The sequence below is a fragment of the Marmota monax genome, unplaced genomic scaffold, assembly GCF_021218885.2.
Source record: "Marmota monax isolate L192 unplaced genomic scaffold, Marmota_monax_Labrador192_F-V1.1 WCK01_AAM20220418_F8-fsc00180, whole genome shotgun sequence".
Lineage (NCBI taxonomy): Eukaryota > Metazoa > Chordata > Mammalia > Rodentia > Sciuridae > Marmota > Marmota monax.
In genome coordinates, this window is record NW_026693881.1 from 2,842,906 (window position 1) to 2,865,383 (window position 22,478).

The 22,478-nt window shown below is 37.0% G+C and overlaps 1 protein-coding gene across 8 annotated transcripts in view; it reads left to right on the plus strand.

The window, feature by feature from the left end:
* Ercc6l2 (ERCC excision repair 6 like 2) overlaps positions 1-22,478 on the plus strand; it is a 136,348-nt gene that overhangs the window by 86,974 nt on the left and 26,896 nt on the right. For 7 of the 8 annotated variants that reach the window (XR_009228499.1, XR_009228501.1, XR_009228500.1 and 4 more), the window contains one exon: positions 3,664-3,818. Coding sequence is in view for 3 of the 8 variants with exons in the window: in XM_046462715.2 (XP_046318671.1) it covers positions 3,664-3,818 (155 nt within the window). In the remaining 5 variants the exon portion in view is untranslated. Of the gene's footprint in view, positions 1-3,663; positions 3,819-16,552; positions 16,692-22,478 lie in introns of all 8 variants that reach the window. The other variant, XM_046462716.2, reaches the window with a different exon arrangement.

Sequence of the window (22,478 nt, forward strand, 5' to 3'; positions counted from 1 at the left end):
AATCAGTTATTTCTCCAAAAACCTGAATTTCTTTTATAGAGAAAGTGTGTTTCAAGACCACAGTCAGATGCTAGGAATGATTGTTGTTACTACTAGCTTATTTATTATTTCTGGGTCTTTTCAATGATCAAATTAGTTGTATGTATTGTGTTTACACACATACCTTAATATGTCTACATACACATATTAACTTATATCTTTATATGTGTGTATATATGTATATATTTTATGTGTGTATATACATACATACCCATGTTCAATAATGATAAAATACTTCATGAACTTTATATGATACTTCACTTGGGAGTATGGAGCTTCAGCTTATCCTCTTTATTTTATTTGAATACTGTTTCTTCCATATTGATAATTCTGGTTTGGAAGCATACAGGGAATAATTTAATTATAATGTCTCATAAATGCTCATTTGTTTTATCCCATACTACACATCAGTCAAAGAATAAAATTGCAGTACTTGTATGCTCTCCCATTTCTTTCTTGTTGTTTTTTTTTTTTTCAAGATATAGGAATCTTCTCCCTTTTTTCCCACATTTTTAGTGGTATATTATTATAGTTGTATGTAGTGGTGTTATATATTTTATATATAATATATATTTTATATATAACATATATATTTGTCTTAGCGTTTTATAAATATATATTATATAAAATATATATTATATATATTTATATATATTATGTACCACTTTCTTCCCATTTCAGAATATTGAGATTGCATTATATACTCTCCTTCTACTTCATGTCCTGGTTTATAGTTAAAACTGTAAAGAAGACAGTTAAGATTTCCCCATCAGTCCTATGTGTTTCTATACTTATTGAGTTATCTGAGGCTTGCTTTCTAATAAGTGTTCATGATAATATTTTTGCCTGAGAATCTTGTGATAACAGTGTGAGTCCTTATACCTAAGAGTCAGTTTTGCTGAATGTAAAAAAAAACCCCTGTTTTCTTGAATGTTTTAAATATGTACTTCATCTTCTGGTAATGTTGTGTCGCTTGTATTTTTTCTTTCAAACCTCTTTTTCTGCTCCCTAGATGCCCGGAATTTGGGTGGTTTTTGTTGGTTTGTTTGCCTGTTTGTTTTCTTTTCATGGTCCAGCAATTTTACTAGATTGTGTCTTGGTGTTGGTTATTTGGGTCACTATTCTCACATGCACAGTGTAGCTTCCACTCAATTTTTATGGAAAGCTTTCTTGTTCTAGTGTTACTTGTGCTTTGTCCTGTTGGTTTGCTTTGGCCTTCTTTAAGGCCTCCTGTTATTCACTTGTTCAATCTTCTTTGCCTACCTTCAGAATTTGTTTCAGTCTCTTTTATCTTTTTGCTTTGTTTATTTCGGCTTTTTCCTTTAAAAAATTCTATTTATATAAAGACATTATCTATTATATTTATTTCCTCTTATATTCCTTCTAAGTTTATTCTTCATCTCTGAAATAATATTTAAAAATATGTAAGTCTTTCTTGAGTTCACTCATTTCTGAGGTATAATTCTGATTTGTGTTGTTGATAAATGTCACTTTCATGTTTTTAAAGTCTCTTACCTCATTTTGAAGCTGATTATGGTTTTAATCTGTGTAGTGAGATGTTTCTGAGATGTTTTCATAGTAGAAATATAATTGTCTATTCTCTTTCTCTTAATAATTTTTGAAACTTGACTCCGATGTTTTCCTCTTGCTCCTTTTTTATATGAAATTGTCTCTCCTGCTTAATGCCTGTCCTGCTCATCTCGAGTCCCTGCCTTCAGTTTCTCCTCTTCTGTTCCGGCCTGGGCAGGGCCATGGTGGGTCAGTACTATGGCTTCAGGAGGATAGTGCCTCCAGTCCCCTGGGGTCTTTTTACTGCAAGCCCCTGGAACCTGCTCAACTCTGGCCAGTGGAATACCTTCTCAGACTCAGCTGCCGACCTCAAGTTGACTGGCTGTGCTTTCCAAGAAGTACCTGTTGGCATTCCTGGGTCACCTGTTCTTAGGTCTGCCAGATCCACCTGTTGCTTGCATCCTTCTTCAGTCTTTGATGCTATGCAGAACTCATAGCTTTGGTTGTTTCTACCTGCTTGTATTTTAGGGCTTATAGGGATATCTTGTCATCTAATTTTGTTAGGATGTTGTTCAAGAACATGGCTTGGTTTTTCTTTTAGTGCTGTCTGTTTTCATGAGGGAAATCAGCGGTTGAAAAATTACATCCTTGCCACTAGCCTCTGCCCAAAATCTGTTTAGTGATTTTAAGAGTTAGCATCACTTTTACAAGCATCTTACTTAATAAATACAACAAAAAAAGTAAAAGGAGCTGATTTAAAAGCAGGAATATTTTGCTGTAGAAACCTTGGTTTTTTTTTTTTTTTAACCCATTAAGCTTTCTTTTATGGTTAATGGTCTCATTGAAGGATCCTTATGATATATATTTTGTAACTAAGTACTGGATTATGCTTAGGTTTGTGTGTAACAGAAGCTTTTTTTTTTTAATAGTTGCTTTTTTTTTTAACTGTGAAAGTTGTCAGTAGTTAGTGTGTAACAAACCTCGTTTTCATTAATGCATAAAGTTTGTCATCAAAATTAAGAAAAATCTGGGGCTGGAGTTGTGGCTCAGTGGTAGAGTGCTTACGTAGCACATGTGAGGCACGGGGTTCAAGCCTCAGAACCAAATAAAGATAAATAAAATGAAGGTATTGTGTCCATCAAAACTAAAAAAAAAAGAAAAATCCGAGTAAATTTTCTATCAGAAGAATAATTTTGAAACTACCATACTTGCTACCTGGGGTATTTAAATTTAAGGGAAATGTTTTCCTAATACTCTTTCAATCATAATTTGTAACAGCATCTTGTGTTGCATGATTGGCAGTTTCTGGTTAAGAGGGGTTCAGGGCTGAAACAGCACAAGTGTTGGAGGTCATAATTGAGGTTCATTGCCAGAGCTGTTTGAGGGAGCTTTTACAGGCCTCAGTTCTAGCCTTCTCTTTTATGACCACAATTTAAAAATAAATTATAGGTGCCTAGAAGCAAAGCAATAAAAAATGTAGCCATTTTTTAAACCTCTTTCAGATAAAAGCCATGAGTTAACTTTTTTCATTTCCTAAAAAGCTCCCATCTTGACATTCTCTGGGCATATGTACAAAAAAGACAAAATACAAACAATAAAACTGAGCAAAGCCAACCAAACGAAACTCCCTGGTCATAAACCCCATGCTCCCATTCCATCACTGTAATCAAGTACATGTTTAAAGGAACAGATAAGGCTAGCGCCACTCCTTCAATAACTAAACAACTTTTTGAAACTAACCAAGATGACAAATTCATAGCAAAAACCTTTGACTATGACTTTCTTGTGCCCAAAATCCCCTTTTCAGGTCTAAATTTTAAAATTCTTACCTGGTCTCAGCAGTTCTCATATTTATGGTAAGGAACCGGGGGTGGGGGTTATTTTCATGATAATCTAGACCAACACGTTTGAACTCAAACTCTTCGGGGGTTTTTGTTTGTTTTGTTTTTTTAAGAATATTTCAGGGTTAACATAATTGCATGTTTTTTCTTCAGGAGTAAAAATTCAGCAAAGCATAACCTATTTTTGACATGATTCTGATAATTTTTAAGGTGTGCATGGATCAGTTTTCCTTTGTGATGATAAATCACCTAGTGAACATCAATTATCTCCTAGGTGGTGTTCAGGAAGTGGCTTATATTCACTCAAACCAGCATGTGATAGGATCCAGCAAAGCTGAGAATCATATGAGCCGGTGGGCAGCGCGTGACGTGTTTGAGTTGAAGCAGTTTTCCCAGCTTCCTGCTAACATAGCTATTTGCAGTTCTGAGGTAAGAAAAATATGGGGTATATCACTTACCCTGTATTATAAATTAGTTTTTATCTCATTTTTCACAGAAATTCTCAATAGGATCTTCTAGCACTTCCTCAAAAGTTCTGCTAAAACTCTAAGTAACATACAAGTAAGTATAAAAAACAAAATACCATTTGGGGAACTATAGTCACTGAAAATGTTTTGGATTAAATGATAAATCTTAACCTAAAAATGCCTAATAATATTGAGTTGCTTAATAGTTTTTCTCAAAATAAAAAAATTCCTATCTTCCAAAAATTCAAGAGTCTGAGGGGATCACGCAGTTAAATCAGAACCAACTGTCTGTGTTCATTTGGAAAGAGTGTATGATAGAGGCTGGGGATGTAGCTCAGTGGGTAGAGTGCTTGCCTCATATGCACAAGGCCCAAGGTTCAATCCCCAGCACCACCACCAAAAAAAAAAAAAAAAAAAAAAAGTATATGATTAGATTTCCTCAAAAATTTTTCATGTAAAATGAAGACACTCATAAAAAGGTAACTTCATGTAGAATTTGTTTTTAGCAAAAGGATTTTTATAATGTTAAAAGTAATAAACACTTTCTACAGGCTCTTTCCACTTGGCATTGCCATTGTATGGAAATAAATAATTATGTAAATGTGGTATTTTTTGTTTATTCATAGTCACTTTTACCAAAGGTTTTTAAAATATTATGTTTCTTTGGTGTATTATTCCTTATTAATTTCTGACAGTTAAGTGTCTGAAGTGCAGTTCTACTATTACTTTATGAGTGAGAGTAAAGAGTACATGCTATATATAACAGTGATATTTTAACTTAGTACTACTTTTTTTGTTCTAATTAGTTATACATGACAGTAGAATACATTTTGACACATCATACATAAAAGTATAACTTCTCATTCTTCTGGTTGCACATGATATAGAATCATACCAGTCATGTTATCATATGTGTACATAGGGTAATAATGTCTGATTCATTCTACTATCCTTCTTCCTGCCCCCATACCACCTCCCCTCCATTCACTCCCCTCTGCCTAATCCAAAGTACCTCCATTCTTCCCTAGCCACCCCCTTGTTGTGAATTAGCATCTTCATATCAGGGAAAACATTAGGCCTTTGGTTTTTTTGGGATTGGCTTATTTCGCTTAGCATCAGCTCCATCCATTTAACTGCAAATGCCATTGTTTCATTCTTCTTTCAAACTGAGTAATATTCCATTGTGTATATATACCACATTTTCTCTATCCATTCATCTGTTGAAGGCCACCTAGGTTGGTTTCATAGCTCAGATATTGTGAGTTGAGCTGCTATAAACATTGATGTGGCATCATTACTAAAGTATGCTGATTTTAAGTCCTTTGGGTATAAACCAAGGAGTGGGATAGCTGGGTCAAATATTGGTTCCATTTCAAGTTTTCTGAGGAATCGCCATACTGCTTTTCAGAATGGTTGCACGAATTTGCAATCCCACCAGCAACCTATGAGTATATATTTTTCCCCCACATCCTCACCAACATTATTGTTGCTTGTATTCTTGATAATTGCCATTCTGATTGGAGTGAGATGAAGTCTTAGAGTAGTATTGATTTGCATTTCTCTTAATTGCTAGAAATGTTGAACATTTTTCATATATTTGTTGATTGATTGTATTTCTTCTGTGATGTGTCTGTTCAGTTCCTTAGTCCATTTATTGATTGGGTTATTTGGTTTTTTGGTGTTGCAGGAGAATATCCCTCTGAAACTTCAAGCTCTCTTCTTTTATTTGTACCACATCTGGTTCAACAAAGGATTTGAATTGTCTTAACAATAAAAACAGAATATAAAGTGAAATTCAACACCAGAGAAAATATAAACTAAACTGAAAGTTCAAACCTCAGAGAAAGTTGAGATACCGATATGGCCAGAATATTCTACCCGGGTATTTTATTAACATGACAAATTTAAGTTTTCTTATAGACAAAACAAAGGAAGCAAATTGGCTCTTTAGTGATTACTCAGTTGGAAATGTGTGTGGGCAGTTTGGGTGGTCATGGTGACTACATGCCCCACCTGGCAATCGTGTCAGCAGGCCAGAGATACTAATAGCTGTCCTGGGTAGGGTGGGCGGTGGGTGCAGAGCAATCCCATATGCAAAGAACTGTGCTGCCCCAAATGCCATAACACCCTGCTGAGAAACACTGATCCTTGTCCTTTTTTTTTTAAAGAGAGAGAGAGAATTTTATTATTTATTTTTTAGTTTTTGGCAGACACAACATCTTTGTTTGTATGTGGTGCTGAGGATCGAACCCGGGCCACACACATGCCAGGCGAGCGCGCTACTGCTTGAGCCACATCCCCAGCCCCTGATCCTTGTCCTTAAGGGGGAAAAATATAACAAATTTTCTAGCAAGAGCAAAGTTTTTCCTAGCATTTAATTTGAAGGGAACTTGTCACCTGAGGTTTTAAATGGAAACCACTAAAGGATCTAGGGAAGAGTTGGTTACCTTACAATAGCCTTAGAATAAATGTAATAATGGAATTGGAAAGGCTGTGTCTTTTAGCATGTTTCAAAGTAATACAGAGACCCATTGCCAGAATACAGCTCATGAAAGCTTTCATGACCTGAGTGGGCTGCTTGAGATTCTCATTTGATCTACGGACAACACTACAGACAGCATTTCTACAATGTGACTACCTTGTAGGAAATGTTGAACATTTTTATATTTTATTTTATATTTTAATACAAATATTTAATACAATAATTATTTTATATTTTAATACAAAAATGTATTAGGCTCTCCAGAAATTTGCTTTTTTAAGATGTAGAGTATATCAGAATCTTCAGAGTTTACTTTTGATTAGGGTGTTTGGTTTTTTTTTTTTCAACCATGCCCTTTTCCCAAACAAATTGTAATGTAAAAAGTCAGATAATTTGGCAATCCCTGTAGAGTAAATGTTAATGAAATTTTCTAGGCGCTGGTCATTAGCTTATCTAAATATTTCTCAGAGAAGAAATTTATAGGCATATAATTCTCCCCAAAATGCAGACCCTAGATCTAGAAACAATAAACAGTCCCTTTGGAACCTCCTTAAGGAAATTGTAAAAACAGAAATACACGTTGCCTCTAACACTTTTCAATCTCAACATTTTTGAGGGGGACAGAACAATATCAGCAGAAATCTTGGCCCTTAAAAGTGATTTGCAGAGTGAGGAACATTTGTGACAAGCAAATTGAATATCTACCCATGGGGCTTTGTAGCCTCCCTTCCGAGTCCAGGTATCCCCTCATCACACATACCCCAACTTAGTAGATCTTTTTCCGGGAATTTAAAGAAATGTGTTGTTTAACGTTGAAGTCATGGTAAATGTGAAACATTCAGTGAAGTTTTAAAGCCACTAAGTAGGAGGTTTAATCCATTGCTAGCAGGCCAAGAATAGTCCACATAAACACTCATTCGGTGGTTGACTTCTTAAAGTCAGCACTTGAAACAGTAAAATTCCATTCCAGCATTTCAGTCATCTCACAGAATTTCTGAGAAAAAAGGCGTTCCCAGTCACTGATTTCATCATATCCAGGCAATATTACTTCAACACTCATAGGGGAGGAATCACTGACACATCACTGACTAGGGTTGGAGATATTTATGTCACTCACTGAAGGACTTTGCAGATGGGTGGTAATAATTGAATCTAAAATTTTGAAAAATTTTAAAAATAGTTATGGGGAGGGAGATGCTATAAAGAAAGGAGAAAGGAAATGAAGCAAGAACAAAAGAGATCCAGTCATATGTTAGCACACACCTACAAACCTTTGCTTCTCAAGTCTCCAAAAGACCGTAGACCTTCCACCTACAGTGTAATATCTTTCATCTAGGGCTCAAATCCAGAATCTTTTTGATTACTGAGAATTCTTCTGAGTACTTCATGTCTGTCATCAAAGTTTTATTAAAGAGCTTGTGTTTGAAAAGATCATGTGTGTGCTTGTAGGCATGTGCGGGTGCATGTTTGTGTCTATAGCCAGATTCAGAGGTGCTGCCTCACTTTCTGAGAAAACAAATCAAATCCTATATATTTAGATGAGGCCAACAGATGAACAACAGTGGCCATCATATGCTGGTGTTGTGCTTTCTGAGCAATGCTGTAGTCAAGTCTGAGCCTTTCACTAAGTTGCAGAGGAATATGTATACCAGGTGGAAACCTACCGAAAGAAGACACTGCCACCACAGTGCTAGGTAAACCCTGTGGTCTTCCAGAGCTCTCATTCTTTTCCATGTAATTATTGATAATCAAAATGATAAAAACTATGAACCTACTTTTCAAATTCACCTACTTAGTTAGGAAAGGCCAGAGATACATTATCTTTTCCATGTTTTCTATAACTTATACTTTTATGAATTGATTTCAACTTGTAGAATATTTTATAGATGTCCTAAACTAAAACCTATTTCTCCTAAAATAAATTTCTAATCATACCTTTGTTATTTGATAGTGTGGACAATGCAAAATAACATGCAAAATAAAAATACATTTTGCCTTAAATCATACTTGGGTTTTTGAGAACTGCTCATTTTAAAAGATACGATGACTGGAGGGAAACACTGTGCTCTTAGCTTTAAGCTCAGACCAAAAAGAAATGTTTTAAGTATTTGAAGGAACTGCTAATACTTTGATTAGAGTTAATTTGTTCTTTTGACATACGGAAGTATGTCACAAAACTCAACTATACCTGTTTGTGATGTGGTGCCTCCTTTTTTCAATCAACTGCATGTTTTCAACTTAAGTTTACTTAAAGTTTTCTGAAAAGAAATGTACAAAGACAGCATTCAATTGCGGATTAATCGCTATGGCAACTGAGATGTGGTGACTGAAGGGGGAGGATGTATTCTGCCCTCAGTTTCCTGCCAGCTGTCATAGTCAACCTCTGCTGCCTGAATCCAAGCCAAAATATAGACTGTGACCAACTCCAAGAAACTATATCTGTATTTTTATAAATTGGTACAAGTATCAGACTATAAAAGAAGACTTAATCCCCTGAATTGGATGACAGACACTTGGCACTCTTGCCAGTGTTTGACAGAGAAATAACGGGTGGCTTTGTAGTAAAACCTGGATTAATAGCAAACCCTTCTTTATGTTATTGCAGTGTGGTGTAAATGAGAGAATAAGCGAGCTGTCGGTCTGGGGTGGAGGCAGCATGGGGGGAGTGCCTTTCTATAACCAGTGCAGGTTTAAGCACTGTTCAGAATACTGTAAATACAAAGTGTTGTGTTAGTAAGAACTTCTCTTTCTTGTATTTGTATTAGATTGGCATTTTGTAGATTACCTAACATGAGGATTTCTGTGAGCTGTGGTGGATTTGGGTGCAGTATGTCTATACAGCTTTTGGAGTCAGCAAGAAGGGATGGGCTGTTTACAACTCGCAGACTTTGGGGAGACAGAGCATTCCATTATCCTGGCTTTCAGTGTAATGAATGGTATGATGGTTTAAAGTAATTGTTCACAAGTGACTGGTTTATGAAGCAGTCCGGTAAGGAAGGTTTATGGCTCCGGCATGTGACAGAATGAATTCTTAATGGGTGGGATTTCTCACGGTCTCATTTTTTCTTTCTCTAGCTAGATATTAATTTTATGGTCTTTGTATCAGAAAGTTTTTCTTCTAATAATAATTTTAGTGGAGATTAAGTGTTTTAAGATTGTTGCATTATATGTAGGAAATGATGTGACTAGTATTGGCATGAAAAAATCTTTTGTGTTGCTGACCCTAGAACTAGGATGGCTCAAAGATGGTGTTCTGTTTCAGAAGATGGCATATTAATTAAGTGAAGAATACCTGTTACTGAGCCAGGGGAAGGAGAACCCCGTGTTGCCAGTGAGTGTGTGCACCTGTGCCCCTCCTAGCTGCCTTCCCCCCAGAGTTCATGGATGCTGTCACTGATGAGCTGCTGTGTGCAAAACACATTCAACTCCTTGTATTATTCAAAATATAGTACAGATTTTCATTATTTCAATGATTGTTGCTTTTCGGCAAGGATGATGACATCCCTACTGTGATAGTCTGCGTACAATGACCTGTCAATGTTTTTGTTGCTGACAGTACCAATAATAGACTGTTTTAAGATATCTTGAAAGATATCTAGTCCAGTTCTCTATAATTTTATACAAGAAGGACTTGCCTTGGACCATGGGTGGCTTCCTGTGAAGAATTCTGTGGAAAACTATGTATTTAAAGGAATTATAAACTAAGTTAACAATGAACTAGATTGACGAAAATAATCTTTGCTTATTAGGAAGTTGTATGTTTCTAACTTCTAGCTGTTTTTTATGCTGATTGTGTAGAAGATAAATTGGCTTCTCAGAACAATTTCTCTGTTTAGAATAATGGGAAGATTCTAAATAGTTTAACAGAATGCTATTTCTTTGGGTAGATGAACAATATAAAGTTTAGAGATATAAGGCCTCATTGAACCGTGATTAAGTCCACCTAGTGACTTAAAGAATGTTAAGCACTTAGCAACCTTTTCAAATTGTACTTTATCCCTCTATGAAAACCGTGGTATCCATTGGACATGGCCACTTAGGGGAACACCTACTGCCTTGCCATCTGAGAGCCCCGCCTCCGCACACAGAAGTTCTGAATATTTATAAGATGAGTAAAGCAACGTTGTAAGGTTAGGGAAACACAGCATTTCAGAATCTGAAGGATTCCTGGAGACTATTTAACCCAAGCATTTTATTTTATTTATGTTTAAAATCAAAGACTAGGGGCTAGGGCCTAGTCTCAGTGATAGAGCGCCTGCCTCAAACATGTGAGGCACTGGATTTGATCCTCAGCACCACATAAAAATAAATAAATAAAGATATTTTTAAAAATAAAATAAAAATCAAAGGCTAAATGGCTCCCTCAGGCCACAGGACTTGGCAATGGCAACCCTTGTCATTTTTTAGTCTTCTATCTTATCCTTTTATCTCAGTTCCCTGGATCTCTATTTGGAGATTTCAGATTTACTTTCCCAGTATGACATATCAAGCTTTTAATTTTCTAAGATAACTAGTCTGTGAAGAATTTTCTTCACTTTAGCAGTTAGACGAAAATAAAATAAAACCTAGTGGATTGAATGCATCCTTCCCTTTTGAAAAAGTTTTAAAAACTATTTCTTAGATAGTTAAACTCTATCTGTGGACTCAAGAAATACAGTGAAACTGTTGGCAATATCTACTTCACCAAAGGTACATTGCCAACTGCATGATTTTTCACCTTTTCCTTTTATTATGGTAGTTAATCTTGGTTGTCAACTTGCCTGAATTGAGAGACAAGAAAAATTGGTAAGGACACTTCTAGGTGTGTCTGTGAAGCTGTCTCCAGAGATGACTGGCATGTGAGTCAGCCCCCTGAGTGGGGAAGACCTGCCCTGAACACAAGTGGTACCTCCCACCCACGGGGCCCTGGGTAGAATGAAAAGGCAGAAGAAGTGGGGGGCTCATAGGCACACTTGCTTGACCCTTCTTGAGTGGGTACATTTTTTGCTGCTGTTGTCATCTGTGGTCATCAGATTCCAAATTCTTTTTTTTTTTTTTTGTATTACAATTCTTTTTTTTTTTTTATTGGTTGTTCAAAACATTACAAAGCTCATGATATATCATCTTTCATACATTTGGCTCAATTGGGTTATGAACTCCCATTTTTACCCCAAATACAAATTCTTGATCCTTTGAACACAGATTCACACCAGCAGCTCTCCAGGGGGCTTTCAGGCCTTCAGCTTTGAACTGGGGCTGCATCATTGGTCCCTCTTATTAGGAAGTTTCCAGCTTTGGGACTGAGCAGCTACTGGATTGCCTGGCTCTCCAGCACGCAAAAGGCCACCGTAGGACTAGTTAGCATCTGATCATGTGAGCCAGTCTAATAAATCCCCTCTTATATACATCTATATAGACATATGTATCCTTTTGGTTGTATTCCTCCTGAGAACCCTAATAAACCTGTGCCTTTTTTTTATTTTTTAGCCAGGAATCATCTTCATTTTTACATTTATAATCTCCCAAATCTCCAAATCCTTCAAGATCTACTTCAGATGTTTCGTGCCTTCCTCAAAATCTGCCCCATTTCCTCCCTCATCAGAATCAAGCTACCTTTTCTCCTGAGCTCTGCTTTGCACAGTAGTACTTTTGCCCAGTAGTACTTTATACATCTTGTTCTTATTCTAAAGTATGACTTTCAGATTTTTATTATAGTATGTAAGTACGTATCTTCTTTTCTAATAAATCCTGAGCTTTGAAATAGAAGGCTATCTCTTGATTCATCTTCACTAACTTAAAATGATGTGTTACATGAATTACTACTTGCTGAATAAATACTTTTTTAAAACATATTTAGGTTTTCATTTGTTGTCTGGGTATGGTAAACTCTGCCACTATGTTCTGAGAGTTTTTAAGTGGTTTAAATCATCTTTTCCATGATCAACTTTCATAGTTTTCCTGGAAATCTTCTGGACCCAAGGAGGGGTCATGATATCCCCAATATATGGCCAGTTGGTCAAAAACAAGTAAAACAAACTGGGGCTTGCAATTGGCACTAGAAGTGGGGAGAGTCCAACTGAATCCTCTACCTGTGGATTCAGACACTCTCTAGGTATCCACCTGACTCTCCAGGTATATAGTGTCAGAATTAAACTAGAGGACACACAACTGGTGTCAACTGCTGCAAAATTGGCTCCCTCCTTGCTGGTGGGAGAAGTCCTCACTCTGGTATCCCAAGTCTTCTGTATTGACTATGGTGAGAACAGAGGAGAACACTTCATTTTTTCCTAGACACAGAAGTATTCTCAGGTTTGAGTGGCATTCCTGGTCTTCAGTGGATTTGCTCTGCCTCTGCCTCCAACTGCATCAGGTACTGTCTGATCCTCTACTCCAGATGGATCCAGTTCAAGTTCCATTTCTTCCATAATTCAATCTTTAGGGTCACTCTCTTCCAAGTGTTTTTAGCACCATTCTCTGTGCCAGTCATCATCATTGGTATGGGTACCTTGTGTGTATTCGTTTCCTTCAAGGTATGTTATAGGACCACAGCTTACGCTTCAGTGAATACCATCACGTGGCAAGGACACCACTGGGTTCAGAAAGCATTTGTTCTTGATAATTGCATGAAAGTACAACAAAAGGCAGGTCCCCATAACTGCTCCTCCACTCAGCCACACAATTCAAATGGGTAACATGACAGATAATGTAGAAGTATTAGTCTTGTTTGCACAGCATAAATGCTGGTATTCTTCATCTTCATTCGTTATGAGTCATTTCTTGGCCATGGTGCTCATATAGGAAACCAGTCAAGAAGGAAGGACCTGGGGAATGGTGTCAGAAAGACGTCCCTACCCATGCACCATCATCTAGCAATAAATCTAAAGAGGCACTGTGTGGCTTAATTTTTTGTCTTCCAAATTATGTGGAGTGTCTTATTGTGTCCTTTCCATGGCATATATGGCCTGTTTTAATTTGGCCCTTGCCCTCTTCTCTAGCTTCACTGAAGACACTCACTTCCTCAGGATTATTGGTACTAATTGTGTATGAGGCACTGTGCCTGGATCCAGGATACAAGATGAACAGGCTCTTCCTGGACAGTCTGCAGCTCAGGAGCTACTCTCCAAGCTCACTTTACCTCCACACCTTCGCTTCTGTGGTTATTTTGCTAAAAATTCCTTTTCACCTGTGGCTGCTTGTTGAATTCCTACCCTTGTCCTCTGTGACAGCTGTCCCCCAAGTCTTCTCCAAAGCAGCATAAATTTCTTCCTATTCTTTGTGTATGTGCATATGTGGCTGCTGTAGCACTTAGGATGTTGTATAATGCAACACTGTATGTGTATCAGCAAAATACTTTAAGCTATAAGGAATAGAATAACCATCTAAAAGTAGGTGACAGCATAGGTCACTGAACAAATTCATGTAACAGCATGTCTGATAGGAGGCATTTTCAGGGTTGGTGCTATGGCCCAGTGACATCATACAGATTTGGACTCTTATCATTTTCTGTCCCACTGTCCTGAATAAGTTAACTTTTATTCCTTTAGTCTCATGTTACCAGATCACTACCGCAACTGAACAACTAGTTTTCTCGAATAAATGTGTCCAAAGGACAGGAAGGTGTGATTCCCCTTGTATCTTTCTTTTTGTTGAGAAGGAAACTCTTTCTGAAAAACTATGATTGACTCAGCTCGTATGTGCCTTATCGCCCTAGAATTGAGAGAGTAGCCCACCTTCCCTGAGGGCACTTGTAAGAATACTAGCTTCTACCAGACAACAGAGGGAGGCGGTGCCTTTGGGGAGGCCATCAACAGTGGCTGCCACCATTTATCTGGTTGGACAGTAGTCTTTTTTTTGTTAGGACCTGAATCTTAGTCTGTCTTTTTATTCCCAGAACCTAAAATAATACCTAGGTAATCAGTTAAACTTACCGATTTCAATTGACTTTCCAGTGGCTACCAAGGGGAACCTTCTCAAAGAGATTCTATAGAGATGTGAGGAATTACCCTAATTTATTAATATATGCATTAATCTTGTGCAGAGCATCAACATTGGGTAGGATAAATATGTCTAAGTAAAATTTGTGCCATTTTTAAAAATTTTTTGATAATATTCCCTATAATGTAATTTAATCAACTGTTGCTGCTTCTACAGCAAGTTTGTTGGTAAGCTGATGTTTTATTTTAGAGGTATCAGTTATCTTGTAGGCAAGTTACCATAAAGAATCAAATTTTAATTTGTAAACAGTTCTTATGACTGACTACTCAACATTAAATGCTTTAAAATGTGTGGAAGACCATGTCCCAGTGTTTCATTCTATATGCAGGGCTAATCTGATACAGGGAAAATAACAAATGCCTCAGAGACAAGAACGTTTTATTTCTTTCATAAAAATATTTTGGTAAATATCTTCTAAAAATTAATTTTCCTTAGTTGTGCTATTCATGCGAGTTTGTTGAGAGCCTGAAGAGTCTGTAACTCATGGCTTGGTGTGGCTGCTTTCTGGGTCAGGAGAGCAAATGACGGAGTTGAATAGATGAGACACAAACAGCTGAGATAGTTTACAGCCGCACTGGAGCTTCCCATTCAGAGCGACCCCTTTGACTTGTTGTATTCCCTTGGTGAGTAAAATTAGGATCTTGGACCTGCAGTTGCATCATTGGTTGCTAGGTTTGGTGTGACATATGTGATTACACAGAGTCTTCAAGCAGATTCCACGAATAAAATAAAGCTGTCATATGAGAAATTGGAAGGAAAATATGCAGGAGAAGTCTCATGAAGCTGGGTCTTCAGGCATGGGTGAGGCAGATGCTGGGGAGAAGGCAAGTTTGAGGAAATTTGGAACCAGGAATGAGAGTGCTTATGTGTTTGGTAACCAGTGACAAGACTGGCCTGAAGGCACGTTCCCTGGACAGCCAGGAGCCATGACCTGCACAGGGCGCTGTGAACAGACTCTGAAGACCGCGCGTGTGGGAGTGATCTGATCCATAAGTGTTAATACTGACCTGAGCAGGTTCCATGCTAGCGTTTGTGTTCTGAGAGGTGACACCAAGATGTATCAAATACCTGACCATTCCCCAGTGAAGGCTTCTCCCAAAGCAGGTTTTGGATTTGAATCCAGGTGTTTTCAGATTGGAATGTTATTTGTAAAACCATGCAGAAAATTTGACTTCACTGTATGTTTGTGGTTGTCCTCTAATCAGCCAGCTTTCCTCCCAGAGAGTGAGTGGACAAGATACAGGGTGGCTCAATACTGCCTTGGGTTTTTGACAACTATGGAAAGCTGCATCCCAGTCACAGGCAGGCACCTTGGATGACTGAGGATTTTCACACTTGTACAAAGATCCTTCAAAGTGCTTGTCACGTTAGACTCTCATAGACCATTTGAATGAATTTTCTTGCTCTGTGTTTTTGTAGTACTCCTGATTCCTGACTTTGCAAAGATAAGCAAATTTATGACTTTTTATGTATTCACGTATTCGCCCTTAACCAAAGAGAGATTTCTTTTTTAATCTTTTATTTGAACACATGTTAAACAAAAGCATTGCTGCCTCCAACTTTACTGTTCAAGGTTTAATGAAGAAGGAAAATCAAAGAGGAGTGGATTTTCTAGGCTTCTTGGCAGATGAAGTGATCTGGCTGAGGTGAGGGTGTGGCCAGAGGTAGTGGAGGAGACCTTTGTGTTTTCAAGGTCTGTGCTGGTCTCAAGAGCAAGGCAACTGGAAGACACTTCAGTGACCTAGAACCAGAACACGTCATCCCCCTCAGGCCTCGCAGAGGGCCAGAGCTGGGACCTCCTAGTTCCTTTACAGTCTGCCCATTTCATCCCCATGGTCTATGCTCATTTCCTTACCATTTCTACCCAGGTGCCCTCGCAGGTCTTTACTTCCAGAATTAGTGTTTACTTCAATGAATATAAACAGAAAGAGGTTCTTCATTTCCTTAAACTTTCTCTGAACTATTTTGGTTTCCTAGTATGTAAATATGGATTCCTTATGTAATGGAGTAAAAAGAAAAATGCTAATGCAAGTCATTTGGCTGTGAGGACGGAAGTCTTCCTTTTTTTTTAGGACAGTGACATCAAGAGTTGCCATCTGCAGTTTTTTTTTTAAATCAGTTTTTATTTTTTTCACTTTCATATTGAAAATCTGTAACTTTTTTAGTTGAGACTTCCAATAAATAGCTATTGTTTTATTGAAAGTAAGGCAATTTGACTTAGGTCTACTTTTGAATTGCAGAGAGTGCACTTCTGGTTTAAAGGAATAAGAAAGAGTATTCAATATCAAAGGTCATTTGAATGTTGTATCCCACTGGGCTACCTGAGGAAGGGAACTTTCCTGCAATATCCAGTGTGAACCGAAAGCTTCACAGCCAGAGGTAAGCTATGCAAAATTAGGGATCCTTATTATGCCTAGTGTGGATTCTTTTTTTTTTTTCCCAAGTTTTGTTTTGGAGATTTTATTTGTGGGGTCCCCCTCCCATTTCTTTCTTTTAACTGTGGAAAGATTGAGTTGGATCACCTGGAGTTTCAAGTTTGTAGACTATGTACAATGTCTAAGAATCAACTGGTCATATGATATATAAAGTAGAATAAAACATTTTTTAAAATCCTGAGATATTAGAGGGATGGGGAGGTACACAATGAACACATCTCTAGCATTTTTGCCTGCAAAAGTGACCTTATATTTATTGTAATCCTAATGTATGTCTTTTATAATTTAAAATAGTAAAGCTATTCTTTAACAGATTACACGCATTATACATTTGTAAACAGTAATATTTATACTTTTAAACATTTTATAAGTATATCAGAAAAAATCAACTATGATTTGATAACTTTATCAAAATTATGTCAAAGCAGATATTAAGTCTTTGAAATGAGCCTTTTTTTTAGGAGTCACACCAAGGGGCACTCTACCACTGAGCTGTATCCCAGCCCTTTGCCTTTTTTTTTAATATTTATTTTTAGTTTTAGGTGAACATAGTATCTCCATTTTATTTTTATGTGGTGCTGAGAATTGAACCCAGTGCCTCACGTATGCTAGGCGGTCGCGCTACCACTTGAGCCACATCCCCAGCCTGCCCTTTTAATTTTTTACTTTGAGACAGGGTTTTGCTGAGGCTGGCCTCAAACCTGAGTTCTTCCTGCCTCAGCCTCCAAAATAGCTGGGATTACAGATGTGTGCCCCCCACACCCAGCCAAATGATCCATTTCAAGTTAAACATTTAATCATGGCTAAGTGAAGAGACTATTTTGGCCAGGCTGTATTAGAACAATTACCATTTCTAGAAATAATATTTTAATGATTTAGTTGGACTAGATAATTTTATATGCTAAATTTTATTTTTAATAATTATTTTTATAAGGATAACATTTTGTGTTTGAAGTTTTGACTGTATAAGTGAGATTAGTATCTATATAACTAGCCTTAGCCTACCTTTTACCTTTTTAACTTATTTAGCTATGGTCTAAAGAGGAAAGGGCTTCTCCCTCCTCTTTCAGTTCTGCCTGACTGCTCCGTCTTAGAATGTGTATATCTAAAGAAGGAAGAGGTGTTACTACTCAGAAGTTATAATATTAGTTCAACATTTGGCAATAAATTCAACTTCACAAGCAGCCCCATTTTTTGTTCAATTAGTTTTTATCATCAAATGGATTTTTTAACTCTGTTTATATTATCTAAGAGTAGTTACTGCATTTCTTACATTTCTTAGTAGATTTTAGTTTTGATATATATTCCAAAAATAGAATTTGATTTTTTTTATATAAATACTATAGGGAAAGTACCAAACAAAGTCTAATAATTTGTGGACATAATTGTGAACATAGCAATTACTAAGTGATAAATTATGCTTTAATAGTAACACCTTCTAAAATAGAGTATTAGCAGAAATACTTCTACTATACAAATACTGCACAAAGTATTTGATACTGGGGATTGAATCCAGTGGCACTTTACCACTGAGCCACATCCCAGCCCTTTTGTATTTTGTATTTTGAGACAGGGTCTTGCTAAGTGGCCTAGGTGAAGCTGGCCTTGATCCTATGATCCTCTGTCTCAGAGTCCTGAGTTACATAGGTGCTCACCACTGTGTCTGGCTGCACAGAGCTCTTGTCTTCATAATTTCTTCCTTGTTTTATTATCATAACCATAATCAGAATCACAGAGTTTAGTACCTTTAATTCTTGGTAGATACTTTTGAAGAATCCTTTTTAGAAAAGTTAGGGGCAATTGGGAGCTTTCACAGAAACTGGGAGTTTTGCTTTCTTCCTTCCTGTTGTAACACAACATTCTCCATGCAGCACACACAGCACTCTAGTTGCTGGCCACTCTGTCCTCCGGAGGAAAGAGGAGTGATGTTATTTTGCTTTCTTGAGCAGCACAAGGAGCTTCATCCTCTGTCCTAACATTAAGAAGGACTTGTGCCTTTTCAGTTCCTGCTCCGCCTCATTTTACTGCGCTCCTCCTTCCTTGGGTCTTCATTTCTGTCGCTGCTGCACCGTGGTCTTTCCACATCTGGATTTCATAGCTGCCATCTAAGTGGGAATGAACAAATTTTGAATCTAGCCACACAATCTAGAATTAGAATCTCTTGGTCTGGCCATAGACCTTGTACTTCACTGTGCAGAAGAGATGCCGGCTGTGGCTGCAACAGTGGCTGCACTGTGGCATATTTTCCCCGTGTAGACTGTTGTAAAAGATTGACTGTACTCTTACTGTAAGGCAGGAAAATTTTACTTTTCTAACAAGAACACCAAAATGCTTATAAATTCAAACAGGAATTGTTTTTCAAAGAAAAATAAGACTTCTTGAAAATTACATAAACAGTGTTGCCACTTAAAACAGTCACAGACTCTTGTGTCTGAAAAGTGTGGTTGTACAGCTTCAGGATTCATAGACACCCCTTCTGAAATCACTGACACCCATCTGCATAACCTTGAAACCCAGGTTAAGAGTCCATATTCCCCCCACAATGGGAAGCAGAATAACGCCCTCCCCAAATATGCTCATGAAGTAATTCCTGGAACCTGTTAATATGTTTCTTTACCTGACAAAAGGGAGTTAAAGTCATAGATGCAATTAAGGTTAAATCAGTGGCCTTGAGATAGCTTCTTTGCATGGATGCAGTTAAGGGTGCTAATCAGATGACCAGGATCCTTTGATCCTGGATTATCTGGATGGGCCCCGGCTAATCACGTTAGCTGTTCAAAGCAGAGAACCTTTCCTGGCTGAGGTCAGAGGGTGATATGACCATGGAGAAAGTGTTAGAGAAGAATTGCTGGCTTTTGAAGAGGACCACAAAACAAAGATTGTGGACAGTATCTGAGAGCTAGAAGAGCAAGGGAATGGATTTTTCCCCTAAACATCCAAAAAGGATCACAGCCTTGCCAGCACCTTGATTTTAGCCCAGTGAGACCCACATCAGACTCAGTGACCTATAGAAACTTAAGATAATGAGTTTATATCATTTAAAGTCAATAATTTTGTGGTGAATTGTTATGGCAGCAACAGGAAACTGACACACCCTTCCTAGCGCACAGTGTGTTATGTATTCTCCCTTGGAGCTGCCATCCCACATCAACCTAGACAGCCACTGCATTCCTAAGAGCTAACAGAACCCAGGTAAATTTCAGATTGTGCTTCACAACCTGATTAAAGTCTCTTACCAAATGGAAATCTGAAACATAGATTTTTAAAAAATAAAAGTTAGGATACTGAGCCCATTTAATAGAAAAATAATTTTACCTTTTTATTATTGGTTGTAAGAATTGGGTTTTGAAATGGAATACTTGGCAAAATGTAAAGATCCACTTGTCTGATAGTTGTGGTTGCAAAGCCTGAATTTTTCTGACGAATTTTTAAAAGTGATTGAAAAAAAAACATGTTTGTATAAAATGTGAACTTTGTACTGCTGCCATAGTCAGCAATATCCAGTGTGATCATGTAAATAATCGATAATTGCCATTGCCTGGCATGATTTCCCCAAGGCCCCAGGAATTTACAGGATATGAGGAAGGGAGTGTTCCTGTTAGCCTTCTCTTTCTGCTAACTCGCTTTACTTTCAGATAAGTGTTCCATCTCTTCTTAAAATAATGGAAAGTTATTTCTGGGGATCATCTAAGGTTATCAGCCTTTAGAAACTTTGAATGTTCATCTGATTTTTGTTGGAAATAATGCATCAAATCTCTTTTAAACTTATTCTTAATGATTCTACTTTTTTTCTCTTTATTAATAATGTTTTAAGGTACAATTTTGAAAAAAAATTAAGTCTTTAAGGAAAGTATCTTTAATACTACTGATTACTGCAAAGCCCTGGTTCAAGCTGGTCAGCTGTCATTTTGTGTTTATCCATCTGAGTCACAAAACTTGTAAAGATGTCAATTTATTTTCATTAGAAATGGATTGCTACTAAAGAACATACCATGTTTTGTCTTTTGGTCAATAAAATGAACTTGAATATAAGTTAAACAGGTAAATGTCTAAAAGAAAAAAGCTAAATATGCCATATGTTTTTTAAAATAGGCTGAACATTTAAACCCCTTAAGGGTAGGACCTTCTTGTGGATGTAAATATACTCACATCTCTATAGCTCAAATGCATAGCATGGTGGCAGAAACATAGTGAGTATTTAGTGAATACTTGAGGAATTAAAAAACATTTCCTATTTATATTCTTTGAATGTGTACCACTTCAATCCAATAGAAACCCTACCAAAAGAAATAATAATAATTATATCATTAGCAAGACTCAGTGTCGATTAAACTCTGGTGGTCTTTGTATGCTTGAAAATGATAGTTTAACTAGGTATAGAATTCCAAGTTGACAGTTTTTTTCTCTCTGCATGTTAAAGGTATTATTCCATTATCATCTGGCAGTGGGAATATTAATGAAGAATCTGATGTTAGTTTGTCACTTCTGTGCAGATACCTTGGTTTTTCTCTATGGGAATTTTTAAGATATTCCCTCTAAATGTAATCCATCAAAATACAGACTATTTTAATTTTTGCCAATAGGGATTCTCTTTCTTTTCTCAGTTTGAAGATTCATGCCTTCTTTAATTTTCAACTATTATCTCATTAACATAATCTCTTCCATTTTCTCTGGTCTTTCCTTCTATCATTTTAGAAGTTTGGGTATGTCTTCTGACTCTTAATTTCCCTCCTTTTCTTCCTTTTAAATTCCTATATTGCATTCTGAGAAATTTTATTTTTCCAGTTAGTCAACTATTATAAGGATGTTTATTCTGCTACTTATCCAATGTATTGAGGTTCTTTCTATTTTTTATTTCAGAACTATATTTCTTTCTCTTTTTTTTTTAAGTTTGCATTTAGTTCTTTCCCAAATCTGTCTATACAATGCCTCATTCTTGCTAGTGGATTCTATTCCTTCTTTTATCTTTCTAGACCTGGTGAAAATTTAAAGTCTCATTTACATTGCTCAGATATGAGCTCTCATCTTTGTTGCATCTGACAATGTTCATGGTGTTGGGTTTCATATGTTCTTTATAATTTTTATCCTAACCCTTTTTACCCCCATTGGAATCATAACCATTCTCTGGATTATGGAAGTCTTTCTATGGTATGTTTTTGTAGTCACCCCTCATTTAGATCTGTGGTTTTCCCTGGTTCTTAGCCAATCTTTTTATGTTGGTTTTCAGCTTGGGTTTTCCATACTACCCAGGTGGTGCAAAATCAGACTCCACAATGGCACCAACTGGGCATTTCATTTTTTTCTGCAATAACTCTGACTAGAGGAAAAAGGTGGCTTGTGTCTATGCTGTGTCCTAGTTTAGGCTTTCCTTTGAAAATCAGATATTCTTCTCATACCTCCTTTGTTTTTTGTTTGTTTCTTCATTTTTTAATGCAGGGAGTTGAATCATTTCCATCTTCCCTCTGCCCTTTGTACCTGTGGATGAGGTTCTGCCCTGTGAGTTGCTTAGTGTCAGCTCTCACTCACCACTGTGTCACTTCTTTGTTGTTCACACCTAGAAACTTTCTTATTTTTGAGCTCAAATATAATTTTATTCTTGTAATTGTTGTGGAACTGTATCCAGTATTTCTCTTTGGGGAATGGAACGGGGCTTTCCACCTATTCACAATTGTCAAGGAAACTGGAACCATACGGTTTAAAATGATTTTTTAACCCACTCTTGCTAACAATT